At 41.5% G+C, this 18,726-nt stretch overlaps 1 protein-coding gene across 1 annotated transcript in view; it reads left to right on the top strand.

Annotated features, from left to right (window-relative positions):
- Ptdss1 (phosphatidylserine synthase 1) overlaps positions 1–18,726 on the top strand; it is a 62,346-nt gene that overhangs the window by 5,243 nt on the left and 38,377 nt on the right. Inside the window, exons 2-4 of the mRNA XM_021179803.3 lie at positions 7,087–7,178; positions 14,527–14,571; positions 17,535–17,659. Of these exons, the coding sequence (XP_021035462.1) occupies positions 7,087–7,178; positions 14,527–14,571; positions 17,535–17,659 (262 nt within the window). The remainder of the gene's footprint in view (positions 1–7,086; positions 7,179–14,526; positions 14,572–17,534; positions 17,660–18,726) is intronic.

The raw sequence follows: 18,726 nt of genomic DNA, 5'->3' as shown, positions 1-18,726 counted from the left end.
TTTTTTTAAATTTGTCTGTTTTTCCTCCTAATAAGATTATAATCTATTAGATTGAAGAGCTATATGTTTCTTTGAGATCATCTCTAGTGAATAGACCCTTGGATGACTCAAATACTTTGATTTCAATGGTACCTTACCCTGAATTATATATATAGGCCTCTTGGTAAATGGTGCTAATTCACACTGGTCCTTTCAAATACTTGTTTATTGTTTCAGACATAGCACAGTTTATCTTGTGATATAGTCCTCCTAGCTCTCAATTTGTGTACAGGAGTTAGCCGTTTTTACATTTCAGCTAATCCAGAAACCAGGACTGGTCCAGCCCGCTTGGTCTGCTTCCTTGGACCTGGCTTTGTGTTCAGTACTGCTCCACAGCTGAACTGTCCCTATTCCATTCAGCCTAACTCTTTGCTATCCTTGAGCTCACCTGGGTTATCTTTAGCTGGTTTTGGGGGACTCTCGTACCTGTTCTCCATTGACTATTTCAAACTTTAGCTTAACAAATCACTAGCCCCTTAGAACAGCATACTCCCAAGCCTGTCTTCAAGGATCATTACCAATTAAAGCAAAACTGATTCTAGCTGCCTGCCTCCCTGGCTTAACCTGTGTGATGGTTTGTATATGCTCTGCCCAGGGAGTGGCACTATCAGAAGGTGTGGCCCTGTTGGAGTAAGTGTGGCCTTCTTGGAGTAGACATGGCATTGTGGGTATGGGTTTTAAGACCTTTATCCTAGCTGCCTGGAAGTCAGTATTCTGCTTGAAGCCTCCATGATAATGGACTGAACCTCTGAATCTGTAAGCCAGCCCCAGTTAAATGTTCTCCTTATAAGACTTGCCTTGAGTCATAGTATCATTTTTACAGCAGTAAAACCCTAACTATGACAAAAGTTGGTACCAGGGTCTGGGGAATTGCTGTGATAGGCTTAACTGTGCTTGTGTTTGGAACAATATGGATTTTGAGACTTGGAGTTGGAAAACAGTGGAATGTTTTAAATGGGGCTTAATGGGCTATCCTAGTAAGAGTATGGCAGATTTTGTTACTGAGAGTGACTTGAATTGTGCAGATCTGGCCCAAGAAATTTCAGTGAAGAAGAACTTATGTGGCCTAGAGACTGTGTTTTTGTAGTAGTGTGGTGAAGAACATGGCTGCTTGTTGCCCTTGACAGAAGAGTCTGCCTGAGGCTAAGGTGAAGAGACTCGGATTAATTGCATTGATAAAGTCTCTGAGATGCCCATCATAGACTTTGTTCACTGGTTAAGTCTCAGGAAGAGCGTTTTGAATAAGCTTAGCCAGCTTAGAAAGAAAAAATAGAAAATATATAGTTTAAGTATTAAAGGGGCACCAGGTGAAATGGAGCTGAGTCCTGTGTTCAAGGATAATAAATTGAATTAAGGGAGTAGTGACCTTGGGGTAAGATCCCACCCTGCTAAATTTAGGTCCAGGCATAGTAGTAAAACCCTTTAATCCCAGGAGACAAAGACAAGCCTATCTCTGAGTTCAAGGCCAGCCTTGAACCGAGACAAATTCTAAGTGAAGAAAAACCTAAATCCAGGTTTGGTGGACCACACCTTTAATCACATTGTTTAGGAGACAGGCATGCAGATATCTGAGTTCTGTCTACAGAGCAAGTTTCAGCCAAGCTTAGGTAGTGAAGGAGTTGGAAAACAGAAAGTTAGTGATGATATAATTAGAACAAGGGGCCCCCAGCAAGCCACAGACCTCTGCAGCTTGGCCATGTGGCTCTGGCTTTAGAGTCCAGAATAGAAGGGACTACTGGGACAATTGATGCTGCTTAGCTGGAGCTAAGAAATTAGTGATGATTAAATGCTATCCTTATAAGATTTGCCTTGATCATGGTGTCTTTTCACAGTAGTAAAACCCTAACTAAGGCACCCTAGTACTGCTATCTTTCTCTCTCTCCTTTTCCCCTTCTGTTTCTGTCTCTGTATGTGTGTCTCTGTCTGTCCTCTCCCTCCCCCCACCCCACCTCTCCCCCTTCAGCTCCTGTTGCCCATTTACAAGCACATAGCACCCTTCACAGCTCATTTGGCGGGTTCTCTTCCTGAACACCTAAGAGGATGACCCATGTATATAGTTGTCAGTGCCATTTATTTTAGCTTCTTTCATTGCAATATTTTTTTCCTGTCAAATTGTTGATGCCCAATATCTTCCATCATTGAGAGGATGAAATATGTCCTATGCAAACTTGAAAGAAGTTCTTTAGTGGGTCTTTGAGCAAATAATTCTTGACCCAGATCTCAAAAGTCTTTAAGATAGAATAAATACATCGTTAAAACTATGACACATCTAGGTAGCATAGGTCCATCTTGTAACCTAAGATTACATTTTCCACAGAGAAAGATGATCCTTGATTATGACATGGTTTTTCTAATTCAGTGACTCAAATTAAAGGAAATTAGAGGAGAAGAGGGACACCTAGCCTAGAGGCTTGTGGCGTCATGGTGAAGACTAGATCGTGTTATCTTCCTGGTTCCATGGAGAAAAACTTTGTCTAAAGGTCATGAGTAAGTGGGGTTGCCTAGTCTCCTGAAGACTATACTCCAGTTGCCCATACATGTCAAAAATTAAACTGTCATAGAGTCACTAAGTGTCCTGATTTGTCCTTTCCCTGCTCTGATTTTTCCCTTTCTGAGTGGTTTCTATAGTACTGGGTCCATGTTCACAGCATGGAGGTGTCGAATAGTAATACCAGCTGTAGGCTCTGCAGGCCCCTGCAGGGACCCTTTGCAGGGCGAAGGAAAATCTGTCAGTGGACACTGTAAGTTAAATAGGGATCACCACCCACTCTATCAAATCATCTGCAACATTCTTGCCCCCCACCCAATATATTGCAGATATCCACTGTATACTTGCTGTGAGCACCAGAAGTCCCTTGTCAGAACAAAGTGGGGCCTGTTCCTTCGAGAACTTAATGGCCGTCTTGTTCATAGCTGGTCTCAAACTCTCAGTCTTCCTACATTCATGTCCTAAGTGCTCAGATTACCTGTATGTTTTACTGCATCTGGCTTTGAATTTATATCCTTAGTATTGATCCCAAGTTCTTATTGTTGATGTGTGTTTTCAATAGTCAATAATTATTTTTAAATTAAAAAAGTATTATGTGTATGTGAGTCAGAGAGAGTTGAGAGAAGGGGTACATGTATGCTGAAGTGGGGGTCAGAATACATCTTTGTGGAGTCAGTTTCTGTCTCTCTGCCTTTATGTGAGTTGTGGGGATTGAACTCAGAGTTGCAGTCTTGCACACAAGCCTTTATCCACTGAGCCATCTCATTTTCCAGTAATTGGAAATGGAGACTGATTTGATGATTTCTAAGGACTTTTATTCGCTTTGTTTGAAGTTAAAGTTACACCACAGGTTTGTGGAGGGAAAAGTCTCTCCCAGCCTCTCTTTCAGGCCCTAACTTGTTTTTCCTTGTTTCTTGGGTGCAGAGACATTTTATGTGGCTCTAGATACAAATTATAGCTTATATTCCTATATATTAACCCTTATTTATACAAATAATTGCTTATCATGCCTACTGTTCTGTTGTTTCTTTACTTCATGATGTCTTTTTAATTTTTGGGAACAGTTAATTTGTAGAAACTTCCATTCCTTTTTATGGCTACCTAGTTTTCTGCTGTGAGACTAGACTATAATTTAATCAGATTTCTTTGGTGAATGGCTAACTTGTGTCTAGTCTTTTGTGAATATATATGATTTTGCAGCCTTGTATGCATTCCATTTAACATTCACAAGAGAATGTTTTAAGCAGAAGTTCTCAGAGGAGAGTGGCTGAGCCACGGGATATACATGGTTGTAAGTACAGAATGTTTCTCACTTACCCTCACTCTGTGAAAGTTGTAAGTTTACACAACTGTAACTAATGCACAGAGTGCCCGCTTACCTGTTTCTTCATAGACTCTCCCGCTTAGTCAGCTAAAAATGGTCTCTTAGTGTTACCTTTATTTGTCCATCTCTTTCCGTGAATATCTTTCATTTCTTGCCTGAAGCTAGTTTCTTCATAACCCTCTCCCATTTCCCTGTTGATTTTGCTGTGACTGTTTGTTGTGTTTTCTGTTAATTGATTTTTAAAGGAATGCTTTCCAAGTTAGAACACACAGCCCTTTGTCTTCCTATAAATCCCAGGTACTTTCCTCAAGTTTGGATTTTCTTGGGTAGCACTACTGCTTCAGTTTCTTTCACTTTTATTTCTGCGCTGATTTCTTATTTGCTCGTGGTTTCTGTGTGTTGTGCTGTACTTCAGGACAGTGTTTCCATTCTGAGGTGGTTGACGTGTTTTTAATTAATCAGATTTTCTAGTCTATACTACCCCACTTTGTTTCTAATCATCTACACTATTTTCAGATAAAGTGTGGATTATATGATTTCCCCCCTTTCTCCACACAACAGTGATTGAGTTTACCCTTAAGTTTAACTTGTAGCATGTGTATAATGTAGCTGTCCAGTTCCTTTCTTCCAGCCCTTTGTCTCTGGCACAGCTCTTACTGACTTCCCAGAAGCTGGTCATAGGTGTGGCATTATCCTTAGGATCTAGCAGCCCTGGTTCCAATGCTAGCCCTGTAGCTTCTTAACCTGTATGCTGTAGGCCGTGTACTCAATGTTTCTTGGCAGTTGTGTCATTTTAAAATCCTGGTTGATAATATCTGTTTTGCATTTGGCTGTGAAAATTAGCGATAATGTTAACTGTCGGTAAAGTCCCCAGTGCACAGTACATACTTGGTAAAGAGGAGGTATTAGTGTCACCATGGCACAGCAAGGGTACTGGGATGTTGTTTTGAAGGGAGATGTTGTTTCTCCTACGTAGCTGTTTTTCAGTTAGACCTAGTGGCCTGTCAAAGGAATTATGGAGCCTCCTTGAGTTCCAGCCAATGGGACCAGGCTAGGATATTTAGGGCAGTGTGGATGGCAGGAAATCATTGGGGTGTCCATTGAAATAAAAGTACACAGTGCTGGCCTATGGGATCTGTTGGGTTCTGAGGTTTGGCTTTGGAGTGAGCCCTATAATGGAACTAGCATCAGTTCTTTTTAAGCTACTTGGGCACATGGATGGTCTAGGAAATGCAGTGTGACCTCATTTCAGAACTGTGCTCAGCCCTGTCCTAACTCTAGTAGCTGATTAATTGGTGGCAGAAACTTAGCTGCCAGCTTCTGTTTTTAACCCAGTACCCTAGGACAGCCCTTATCAAGGCAGCTTTGTATCATTCCAGGTCTCTTCATGTTGTGGGATAACTTTTTTTTCTTTTGTGTTTGTGTGTGTGTGAGGGCACACATTGTGAATGTGTGGGCTTATGTGGAGACTAGAGGACAACTTTTGTTCTCTTCCACCTTTCTATGGGTTCTGGGGATCAAAGACTTACACAGCAAGAACCTTAACCCACACAGCTTCTGGGGAGGGAGGTTGTTGTTCTTGTTGTTTGGGTTTTTTTGTTTGATTTGAGTTTTTCAAAACAGGGTTTCTCTGCATAGCCTGTCCTAGAGCTTGCTCTATAGATCAGGATCGCCTCAAACTTAGAGACCCACCTGCCTCTGCCTCCCAAGTGCTGGGATTAGCTGCCACTGCCTGTCATGAATTCAGCTTCTTGTCTCTTTGCCTTTGAAATGCCTCCTTCCATTCTGTTTTATATCATACTTTCTGCCTACTCATTTTGCATTTAAAAAACTGCAGTACTGAACTTTCTTCTGTCAAGCTTCTCAGAAATTATCAATAATTGAGGAAATCCTCTTCTTGTCTTACATTTCTGTTTCCCACATTGCATTTGCTTTTTGTGAGTTCCACATATATTACCGGTTAGTGTTTATTAGTCTATCAGTCTGTCTGTCTCACTCCTTCAACATAAAGGGTGTAACATAGTGTTTGCACAGTAGCTCATTGTTACCAAGAGTTAGTCCACAGTCTGTAAAATGTAGCATGTGTCAGGTTCCAAGAACAGAAGGGATTAAGTACCCATTTCAGAAGTGTGATTCTGGCAAGGGAACACTTATCAACCAACGGATGGGGCTAGTCCAATCACTGGGTTGATGAATCAATAAACAAGTGATGTTAGAAAGTCAGACATGAGAGGAAGGGTGACTTTTTTTTTATTTTTTTTTTTTATCATTCTGCTTCCACTCTGATTTTTAAATCTTGTGGTTTTTCTTTTCTCCTCCTGATTTTCTTGGCTTACTACTGCTTCATTGTTTACTACCATTTTCATGCCTCTTCTTGCATCTTGTAGGTCAATTTTCAAGAATAGTTGATATAATTTTGTCACATTGCTTCTTTCCTGGTAATTTCATGTTCCATTCTGACTTTATGAAAATTTCCCTTGCCACTGCCTTTATCAAGCAAGAGTATCTGTTGTGTTAGAAGCGCAGCTTTTGCATCCAGACAGACCACACCAGGCTAAAGCAGCTCCACTTGGCAGAGGTTTACGGTGGGGGGAGAGGGCAAAGGTGGGGGCCAAGAAGGGGAGAGGGGAAGAGAGAGAGAGAGGTCAGAAGGGTCTGCCTTTTCTGTGGATAGTTACATAGCCCGCTCACAGGTACAGGTGGGAATGTGTATTGGTTGCCATGACTACAGATGGGCGGGTTTCTGTCACCTAGGTGTGATGTCACTGAGTTCAGAGCTGATCCTGATACCAACAGTATCTTTTGTATTTTTTAAGATCAAGATATTTCTCTAAAACAAAACTTTGTGTTTTTGACATCTTGGGGTTTTGTGTTTGAAGAACAGTGGATCTCAAATGAATGTTTGAGTAGAATATATGTTGGTGTTTAAGATGATCAGTTTTCTTTATATATTATTTCATTGAAGTTTTGGTGGCAGAGATGAGCTTTGTGGATGCGAAGCACATAACACCACTGAGCTCTACCTTCAGCCACTGTTTCCTTTCATGTTAGACCTGGGCTTTACTGTGAGAGTGTGGGTTTTAGGATGTGACACTGAACAGTGAACTGTGTGTAGTGACTTCGCTCAGCAAAAGTAAGTCCGCAATCCCTGGTGTTTGACTGAGGAAAGCATACTGGATTTTGGTTTCCTGTCTAAACGCGAAGGTGGATTCTCAATGCCGTTTTCCATTTTCAGGGATGACTCTGTTCCTGAAGACAACATCTGGAGAGGCATCCTTTCTGTGATTCTCTTCTTTCTCATCATCAGCGTGCTAGCGTTCCCCAATGGTGAGTCATGTCTTAAGTTAATGAAGTTCTACTGCGCAGCATGCCCTGGAGAGTCTTTGAGATGCAAATTATCTAGAAGATGGGTTTTGCATAACTATCGTGGATATAGACTCAGTAGCTACATTGGCCCTTCCCAGCTCTGTGGCCCCCATATCCTTAAATGTGTTTCAGTTTTTCTCCTGTTTGATGGGGATAACAGGAAGATATTCTGAGAGCTAACTTAATTAATAATATTAAACGTATGTGTTGTTTTGTTTTGTTTTCTTTTTTTTCCTTTTTATCGAAACAGGGTTTCTCTGTGTAGTCCTGGCTGTCCTGGAACTGGCTCTGTAGACCAGGCTGGCCTCGAACTCAGAGATCTGCTTGCCTCTGCCTCCCAAGTGCTGTGATTAAAGTCATGCCCCACCACTGCCCAGCTTGGCTTGTTTTTTAATTGCAATAACAAAATACCTGGGACTGCATACCTCATAAAGCATGGAGGTTGTGAAGCTCACAGTTTTCAAGCTGAAAGTCCATTCTACATGCTCTGGTGAGGCTCCTTGCCTTTGCATCATGGTACATGGTCTCATGTTAGAATTATGTACAAGAGAGGGAGCTTACATGGTAAGACTAGATTTGATATATATTTTTAAAGATTTATTTATTATCATATCTAAGTACACTGTAGCTGTCTTCAGATGCACCAGAAAAGGGTATCAGATCTCATGGATGGTTGTGAGCCACCATGTGGTTGCTGCGATTTGAATCAGAATCTTCGGAAGAGCAGTCAGTGCTCTTAACCACTGAGCCATCTTTCCAGCCCCTAGATTTGATATTTTATAATGACGCTTTGAAGAGAACTAACCAGGGTCCCAAGAGAACTGCATTATTTGTTTTGAGGGCAACACTCAGTGACCACCCACTAGGTCCTGCCTCCTACACCTTTACTGCCTTTTAACATTCTACTGTGGGACGGAGCTTTTGACATCTAAGCCCTCTGTAGCTGAACCACATGCAAGTCATGGTGACTGCTAAACTCTTGATAACTGTTCTTTTTATTTGTTTGTTAAGCTGTTATTCCGGAACAAGATCTCCCTATGTATTCTAAGGCTGTCTGGAACTTGCTCTAAAACACTGGGAGGCCTTGACTGCTTGGTTCTCCTTCCTGGGCTTCTGAGTGCTGGGATCACAAGCAATTACAGGCATCAACTGCAGTGGCCAGCTCAGCTGTTCTTTTCTATGTTTTTATTATTACTAGCTGAGATGTACAGTACTCAGTATATTGTTTTGTTTTGTTTTGTTTTGTTTTGCCAAAGATAGAACTAGCTCCAATAAGTAATGAGTATTTATTACTTAAACAATTTGCTATCTGTTGTCACAGTTACCTTTGCTGATTGAGCATTTGGATCAAGCAGGAATCAGATGATTTCTATAAACCCCTTCTGTCAGGATTAGATAAAGAGGCAAAATCTTTCATACGTGCTTCTAACTGATCCATACCTTCCCTCTGAAGTTCTCCTTAGAAGTTGTTCTATTTTGTTCTTAATTAATCCCTTTCCATATCTCCTTTCTAGAATGTTCTATGCTTGTTCTCTGTACCCATTTCTTTTTAAAAAGATTTATTTATTTATTTTATGCATATGAGTACACTATTGCTCTCTTCAGACACACTAGAAGAGGGCATCAGATCCCATTACAGATGGTTGTGAGCCACCATGTGGTTGCTGGGAATTGAACTCAGGACCTCTGGAAGAGCAGTCAGTGCTCTTAACTGCTGAGCCATATCTACAGCCCTCTGTACCCATTTCTAAATGCTTACTGTTGCTTTGTATTTTTCTCACACCTCTGAGATTTTTTGCAGTCTGCCTTATGCTCCATGGATCTACTTAGATTTTAAATAGCATTCTTCAAGATTATTCAGCATGTAGGCTCCCATGCTTCAGCAGAGTGCTATGTATAGCTTATGAAGCTCGTTCTGGATGTTACTGAATGCTGCTGGATATGATCCATGGCAAAGGCCTCCAGGTTTCCCAGGCTGGTGGCAATGGAATTTTGTTTTGTTAATTTGTTTCTTCTGTGTAGCACTGTGTTTATAAAAATATGGTAATTTTTACTGATAGCCTGGAAGTCAAGACAGTGGACCCACAACTCCGAGTTTCTTCAAAAAGGAATTCTAAGTTCCCTGTTATTTGGGAGCTTTCTTTGTTTTTACTTGTGTGGGGTATGTGTGTGTGTGTGTGTGTGTGTGTGTGTGTGTGTGTGTGTGTGTTCTCATGCCAAGTGTATGTGTGTGGAATGGAGACCAGAGGTTGACATTAGGTGTTTTCTTGGGTCACTATCTTACATATTGAGGCAGGGTCTCATTTGAACCCTGAGCTTGCCAATTCTTCCAAGACCGATCTGACTCTACCACTTATGCTATGATTGCAGATGGACCATCATACCTGCCAGGTAGCTGTGTGGGTGCTGGGATTTTGAAGTTTGGTCCTTACATTTTGGGGCAATTGCTTTACCTGCTAAGCCATCTCCTATACTCTCATCTCATCTTTTTAAATTTACCTTTAGTGGAAATATTGCACTATATGAGAACCTACAGATTGTATGCAGATAGAATACATTTTTTCTTGATGATTGATGTTTATAGTTATTCACAATTTGTAAGATTTAAGGACAAGATGTCCATTATTGACCTTGCTATAAAATTTGCTAAGAACAATCCCTTAATGTCAGATATCTTTTTGGCTCTACCAACTTTTGTTTTCCTTTGTATATGTATCATTCAGGGTCTTCAGATTTTCAGCTTAGAAGGAGACTTTGGGCGTTATTTAGCCCAGTGTTTCCTTCAAGAATGCCATGTTGGAATGTTGCCAAAGTCTTTGTTTCCTTTCCCTGTTCTATTTTCAAAAGTGTTATAAAAATGCAGCTTAGTTCTTAGTGGTCATGTTTTCATGACTTGAAGGTATATTTGTCTGTCTGTCTGTCTGTCTATCTGCCTTTCCATTCATTTTCTGGTTATTTTGAGTCCAGAGCTTCCTGAAAATTTGAAGTAAGTCTTAATAGCCCTGATTTGCAAGTGTGTTTTCCCTGGTGCTTCTTCAGTAACTGAGCATTGGATGTCTTTCACACATACTTTTTTCAGGATACCAAAGGCATAGAGGTAGGGAATTAAATCTATTTGAAGTAACGTTTGGTTTAACATCTGGGTTTTCCTCCATTCTTTAGTGAAGCCTTTTAATCATTCTCCCATCATGGGACTGTGATTTTCTTTTGATTTGGGATGATAAACCCATGTTCTTGTTCCCTACCTATTACTGTTTCCTTAGCCAAGCCATGCAGGCACTGTAGTCCAGATGAGGAGAGAAGGACCCATATAGAGCTCACCTATTTCAGCCCACTCAGTTTATAGATGAGAAAGCCGAAACCTGTGACCACCAGTCATCATCTGAAGTCAACTACCTATCCTAGTTTGACTGGCTTTCAGGCTTGGGTCTGTGTCTTCCCTGCCTCAGCCTTTCTCTAGCCATCTCTCATACTAGATCCACTATGTAGGGCTTTCACATGGCTGTGTGATAATGCTTCCCCTTCCTTCTGTTTCTTTTCCTTTCTGTCAGGTTTTCTCTTCCCATACTGTGGACTTGGTTGGCCTGTCCATAGAATACTTTGGCTATTTATTGCTAAAGGCAAGTCAAGGTTAGGTATGGTGCTATTCTGCTACCCTCAGATAGTATGTGATTAGAAGAAGCTAGAATATTGATCTGAGCCTTCTGAGGAGATAAAAATAGGAACTACAGACATCTTTATAGTAAGTCAAACTCCAGATAAGTAATCCAACCCCTTGAGAGCCAGAGTTTCATCAAACCCATGAGAATTAACATTAACCTGATTAACTACAGAGCTTCATGAATCTTTCAAACACCTCTTAAAAGCCCCTCTTCCCAGCACCAGCACAGCAGCAGTCAGCTAAGGAAGCAATCAGATTTCAACAGGCATTTCCAGAGCTTTTGGGGACAAACCATATCAGGAAAGCAGGCACCAAGCCTCTCTTGCAACCATGCTTGCCCGGCACACATGTTTACATAATTTGTTTTTCAAAGGCCACTTGCTCATACTTTATGTAAAGTCATAAAACTCATTTTTCGGTGTGGAAGAATTCTATAGAAATAGGTTCAGGGGGACTTAGTGGAGGTAGTGGAGGGCTTTGCAGCTTTTCCTTCAGCTCCAGCTTTCAGGCCGCTGGCCTTGCTGGAGGTACCATGCAAGGATACATTCCTGAGTACAGTATACATTATATGTCTCATCTCCTGCTCTGGTGGTGTCACCTTTTCTCTATTCTCCCCACCCTTGGCACATGCTTTCAAACATTATTATGGAAACGAAGGAGAGAATGGAAGTTCCAAACCTATGTTTTCCTTCAGAGACATTTGGGAACATGCCTTCATATCCAGCGTGTTCTGTTTTAGAAGCTTCATAGATGTATGTCCTTGAACTATTAAAGGCTGCCCCCAAATGCTTGTGTATAGGTCTGTTTGTTGATGACCATGTGACTCATCTTGCATGTGTGAATTCAAATATGACACCGGTGTGGTGGAGTTGGTCTACTCTTATGGACAGGGCTCTGCGATTATTTAGGAGGGTCTGCATAGCATGAGTACTAGAAAACTCTATTCAGAATAGGTTGAAGGATGAGGAAGTTTTTTACACTCTTATATAACATAGAGCTCAGGGGTAGCATGGCTCTGGAGCTACAAAAATACAACACGTGGCTGTGAAGACCCACATTCTTCATCCCTTTCTCTTCTGTTGTCATGAACAGTTAGCCCTGGACGGCTCCACCCAGATGGGCTTAACCTGGCACCCAGGCTCAGCATTGTCCATCAGTAGATGAGCTTAGATTATTTTCTGTGTTATTAGGAGTAAAATAACCTGCTTCTGATTTTTAAAAACCTCTGTGTGTGTGTGTGTGTGTCTGTGTGCGCGCTCGTGCATGTGTGTGTTTGTGTGATAAGTATGTATGTATGTGTCTATGTTGATATGAGTGCATGTAGGTACATGTGTGCCATAGCATACAGATGGAGGTCAGTGATAACCTTGGGTGTTGGTCTCCCTGTTGTTTGCATATGCTAGGGTGTGTAGATTGTGAGCTCTCAGGGATTCTTCTGTCTCTTCCTCCCAGTTTACCCATTGCAGGCCTGGGATTATAAATTTGAGCTGTTGGAGTCAGCTTTCTGGGATTTGAACTCAGGTCTTCCTACTTGCACAACAAATGGTTACTGACTAAGCCTCCTGCTTTTTAATTTTTGAGAAAGGGTGTCTTAGTTTGGGTTTCTATTGATGTGAAGAGACACCATGACCAAGGCAACTCTTAAAAAGGAAAGCATGGTGCTGGGGAAGGAACTGAGAGTTCTATATCTTGATGTAAAGACAGCAGAAAGAGGCTGCCCCACTAGGCCTAGCTTGAGCATATGGGACCTCAAAGCCTACCCCTATAGCCACACACTTCTTTCAACAAGGCCACATCTATTCCAACAAGGCCACACCTTCTAATATTGGTATTCCCTATGGACCAAGCATTCAAACACAAGAGTGTGTGGGGGCCATTCCTATTCAATCCACTACACAGGGTTTAGTTTTCTAGCCTGGGCTGGCTTTGAATTCCTAATCCTCATGAGCCAGCCTTCTGTGCTCCTAAACTATAAACTTATGCTGTGACACAGAACTTGAAAAATTCTTTTCTATAAGTCTTTTAGTGTACTTGTTCTCAATTCTCTTGGGCTAGAATTGGGTCATATATTACTTCTGCCCAGTCCTGAGGACAGGAATTTATAATACCCAGAGTCAATTGGGCATATAGATATCTAGTAGGTATGTAGCGATTGGGAAATTGCAGAGGAACTTGGGTTACCTCTCGTAGTTTAGAGTAGACCTGAGTTAAACAAGAGAGAGGTGGACATTCAGCAGACACCCTTTGCCTGTCAGTGGATGTATAGCAGGATTAGGTTCTGTAATGGGGCTCCTAAATAATGACACCGAGACTTGATTTTATTTATGAATGAATAGGCATTATAGCTAAGCTTGTTTCCAGCTACTTCATAATTCAATTAACCCATTTATACTAAACTAGGTTCTGCCACATAGGTTGTTACCCCCTCCTCAGTTTCATATGTCCGTGTCTGGGTGGTGAGTCTCCTACCTCTCCCAGAGCCCCTCTCTCTGCCTAGAAGCCCCTCCTTTCTTTCTTGCCTTTGGTCTAGGCCATCATCTTTTTATTAAAACCATTCAGAAGGTGAGAGAAGGAATGTTTATAAAATATGATGTAGCCATATAAATAACAATGCCAAAGTCTGGTCTGCACTGTTCTGCAGGCACAGAAATCAGCTTTTTATTTTTTTATTTTTTTTGGTTTTTCAAGACAGGGTTTCTCTGTATGGCCTGGGCTGTCCTGGAACTCACTTTGTAGACCAGGCTGCCCTCGAACTCAGAAATCTGCCTGCCTCCTCCTCCCAAATCCTGGGACTAAAGGCGTGTGCCACCATGCCCAGCTTGAATAATCTTCACACAGTTCACAATAATATTACCCCAACAGGGTTTCTAGATTTCTTCCTAGTTCTGTAGGGAAATATTCTATAAAGTCCTGTAGTAGAAGAGCCCTTGGGAGACTAGGAAATGAAAGGGTGTGATGTCTACTTCACATTGCTTTCCATTTCCTCCTTCCTATTCTTCATTATTCTTTGGTTCTTTTAACAAGAAGAGGACGGTCCAGTGGGCTGCTCTTCCACTTCTGTGGCCCCTGGCTATATTCTGTAATAAAGACCTTTCCTCAGACTGTTACCTCTCCTGACTGCATCTCAGTGACTATAGACCTGACTGAGAAGCTTCATCTAACTCTACTGTTAGCTGACTGAAGACAGATTATTTCACCATTCTAGGCCAATTTCTTTATCTGTGCACCCCAAGAATGCTCATAGAGCTCACCTGACATGACTGCTTTGAGCATTGGAAATAAAACCAAACAAAACAGGTTCTACACTGAACCCTACTGGAGCCATGACCCTCAGTTTCCAAGTGAGGGACCTCTGAGTACTACTGCCCCTACTGACTGGAGTGGAGAAGCACAGATGATAGATAGCTCTGCATCCTTCCCTGTTTAGTCACCAGCTCCTGAGGTCAAGTTCAGCAAGGGGCAACTAAAGGCAAAGTCCAGGCTACAATAGGCAGCAAGAAAGCCCTGACTGGGATCTCCTTCTTAGCATGTGGGGTTCATAGTTCTCCAGTTCTCCAAGGTTAAGAAGGGTGTTTCAAAAGTTATGGGGAGGGGGGGGGAGAACAAAAACAATCCAGTTTATTCTAACCTCATATCATCTCTTTGCAGGTCCATTTACTCGACCTCATCCAGCCTTATGGCGAATGGTTTTTGGTGAGTCCCATTAGTAGATAAAATTATTTTCTACTTTAAAAACACCCTTTTTCTGTGTGTCACAATAGTGGTTTTACACCATACCTTAAAAACAAACAAACAAACCATTTTTAGTGTGCCTAATACAAAAATGTTAGATTCTTTGATCAAAAAATAAATGGTTGCTGATGGCATAAACTCTCATACATAGGATCATTTTCTGTTGCATATGCCTACTTCTGCTGTTTTGTTTATTATTATACACAGAGCTTAGCTTCAGCAAATGAACCTTGTTTCCCTTTCCTAGAGCTGGTGCTCAACTACATGATAACAGCACATTTATCTTGATAGCATCTGTGGAAGCCCAGCAGTGTAGTTTCTAGGAACTCAGAAAAGAGAGATCTCTACTGACAGACAGAACCTCATTTGGTCTGAAGTTTATCATTACGCATATAAATATTGAGGGTTTTTATTTTGTTTTGTTTTTGTTTTTTCGAGTCAGGGTTTCTCTGTGTAGCTCTGGCTGTCCTGGAACTTACTCTGTAATCCAGGCTAGCCTCAAACTCAGAAATCTGCCTGCCTCTACCTCCCAAGTTCTGGGATTAAAGGTGTGCACCACCACTGCCCACCTATTTTTATACTTTTTTTTTCTTTTTTTAGTCTTATTTTTGATTCTGTCATCCAGAAATTCAAATTGCCTGAATGAGTCTAAAATACAGTTTTCATACTTAGATTTTTTTATTTCATCCTGCCTAAGTAAGACATAAAATAAATTATTTTAGGTTAGGACAGTATAACCATACTTGAAATTTTAAGAGAATATTTTGCTTTTAAGCTGCCTCCTTCATTTTTTAAGGTAATTCTTCATTTTTGTTTGTTTGGTTGTCTTTGCAACAGATCTGTGTATCCCTGGCTGTCCTGGACCTCACTGTGTAGATAAAGCTGGCTTTAATGCTTTAGAGATCTCCCTGAGCTCAGGGATTAAACTTGTGTGCCACCATACCCAGCAACTGTTCATCTTTTTAAATTTACTTAGAAGTTTTCACCAGCAGCTGTTTACTAGCATGTGACAGGTTTGAAGACCTAAAGGGATGCAATGAATAAGACTCTGTCCCCGTGACTCCCTCCTCCACCCAAGGACCAGACAGCAGCCACAATAAGCAAACTACTAAAGAATTTAATAGTAAAAATTATAAGCTGTTATTAAGTATTAGCTAATTAAAACTGGATGAGGTGAAAGCCACTTGGCTGCTTCCACTGGAGTGGTGAGGGAGTGACACTCCGTGTAAAGTTTAGATGCAACTAAATGTCTGTGCATGTAGCACAGTCAGGGATCAGGGCCTTCAGCTAAAGAAAATGGCTGCTATATGGTCAGTCTCATGGCTGGAAAGTACTTGGCCCTGGTGGGTGGGGGAAGAGCAGTGTGCAAAAGAGCAGAGAGCCAGCATGTACAGAAGTATTCAGACTGTGGGCAGAGTAAGGAGTGTGGGTGCAAAGGACATTGAGAGCTTTCCTAGAAGGATGGAGTGATTGTGTTTACTATTTGGAAAGGATTTCCCTGGTGCTACACAGTGCTTGCTTCACAGGCACAAGGAACCGAGTTCAGTCCCTAGCACCCCAAGCACTCACATACACACACACACACATACACACACACACCATTTGTGCTCAAGTACCTAGGGTTTCATAAGGAACTGAGTTCAGGCCCTAGCACCCCAAGCACTCACACACACATACACACACCATTTGTGCTCGAGTACCTAGGGTTTCATAGTACTTGCAGCTCAGTCTAGAACTCTGGCCTAAATATTTCTGTGTCATAGATCATTTCTATGGTAAAAGAATTATCTCACAAATTTTAAAAGGTTATAGTGTGTGGGGGGGTGGTCATTAAAGATGAAAATTTGTAAAGCTGGTGCAAAATGCAAAACCAAGATAGTTTTTTTTTTTTTTTTTTTTTTTGGTTTTTCGAGACAAGGTTTCTCTGTGTAGCCCTGGCTGTCCTGGCACTCACTTTGTAGACCAGGCTGGCCTTGAACTCAGAAATCCGCCTGCCTATAGTTCTTATGTGTCAGAAAATTTATGTTCCTTGGCTCTGGGATGCATGGCTATGCTGGCCCAGCTCTACAGGAAGCCTCAATGCAATGCCTTCCTTGGTGAATGGAGAGGGGCCTGGCTAGAAGGCCTGGGGCTGAAGGCCTTGCTATGAATTCATGCCAGCCATGCACAGTCTCTTCTCTAGGGAACCTATTTGGAGATCAGAGCCAATCCACATTTGTGACTCAAGGTGATCAGTGTGGCAGCTCCTGGATGCCCTGCATCTCTGATCTAATTTCAGTCAACTTAACAGAAGAAATCACAGCCCGACTCTGGGGTTCGGATAGAGAATCAAATCTTTGGAACTTGATTTTGCCTTGGAGTATATTAGTGGCTTTACTATTTTAAATGACATGGTATTAGTGATTTAGGATAGCAATTATGGTAGATATGATAAGAAAATCATGCCTGCCGGGGCTAATTTGAAGGATAAGCCTCAGATGGAATGGGAAAGTATGGCCCACCTGTCGTCTGAAATCAGATGAATTTGCCCCCTAACCCTGTCACTTCTGCACCCCTTACTCCGTTCTCTACCAGCAGCCCAGCCTCATGGTGAGTTAACTCTTCAGGAACATATTCACATGGCCTTTCTCTACTTCACGTTCTGTCAAGCCTACCCTATACATTCTCTGGCTGCTGGTCCTTCAAAGCTTAGCTTAAGTATTGTTTCCTCAGAGAGGGAGACCCTTGAAAACCGAATAGGACTGTGTATCATCAGATCCTCTCAACAAAAAAATACCTGGCTATGATAGATTCTCAGAAGGCTACATTGTGATATTCATGTATACTATAACTCCAAGCCATTAAGTCTAATGTGTGTCTCTCCTAACCTTGACCTTGGTTTTTTGTTTTTTTGTTTTTTGTTTGTTTGTTTTGCTTTTTGTCAGGTCTCAGTGTGTTGTATTTCCTCTTCTTGGTATTCCTCCTTTTCCTGAACTTCGAGCAGGTTAAATCCCTGATGTATTGGCTCGATCCCAATCTTCGATATGCTACACGAGAAGCGGACATCATGGTATGTACTTGTTAGTGATCCTGTTGTTAACTTGGTAGGGTCCTGGGCGTAGGAAGCACTGGGTCTACATTTTAATTTGATCGATTTCCTTATTTCCTGGTAGTATAGCTAAAAACTGGATCTCAGGGTGTACCATTATGCACCAAAGTGATGCCATCCAGGAAATGAAACCCTTTTATGAAATGAGGGTGTATGCTAAGAAGAATACATACACTGCCATCACATGGCCTTTGGCCTGACCTCTGCTCATATCATTTATCTGTCATAGGACTTTGGCCAAAGTACTTAGTAGCCTGCATCCTTTTTGGTGAATATGGTAATGCATATGGTGGGTTGGAAGGGCATATTGTGAACTGAACACAGAAATGTTTTCTGTGCATCCCAGAAGACCTGCACATTGCTTGACACACACTGGTTTCTTCGGCTACTGCTTGTTAACCAGTCATGTTCAGCACCTTTGCTAGATATGCCTATAGCCAGATTTTATAGTCCTCTACCTGCTTGCTATAAAGGGGCTAGCTATAATGACTTAAGCTGTTTCATTTGTTGCATATTTAGAATACATACACACGTGAGCCCTTTTCAGTTTTACATAAAACAACTTTTATTTTGACTTTCTATTATTGATAAGACTATTTGGAGAAGAGTCATTTTTTTCCTTTACATTCATGGTGATCATTTCTGTGATGAGGTATCTTAGGTTTTGCCCATACTAATCAGTTTTCCAGCTCTCCTGACATGAGCAACACTACCTGCACGCACTGTTAGACCCCAGAGCCAAGAAGTCATTCCTCAGGACTGTCCATTATTTCACATGCGAGTCTCCTCACATGTATTTCTGAATGGCCAACCTCTCATAGAAGCATTCCACTATCTTCATGACTTCAGCCTATAGGACTCAGGGATGCCTTTTACACCATTTAATTAATTAATTAATTAATTAATTAATTTATTTATTTATTTTTGTCGAGACAGGGTTTCTCTGTGTAGCCTTGGCTGTCCTGGAACTCACTCTACAGACCAGGCTGGCCTCGAACTCAGAGATCCGCCTGCCTCTGCCTCCCAAG

The sequence above is a fragment of the Mus caroli genome, unplaced genomic scaffold (assembly GCF_978045245.1).
Source record: "Mus caroli unplaced genomic scaffold, Mus_caroli_1 scaffold_15, whole genome shotgun sequence".
Classification (NCBI taxonomy): Eukaryota; Metazoa; Chordata; class Mammalia; order Rodentia; family Muridae; genus Mus; species Mus caroli.
The sequence above is the reverse complement of the archived record's forward strand: the minus strand, read 5'-3'. Positions and strand labels throughout refer to the sequence as shown.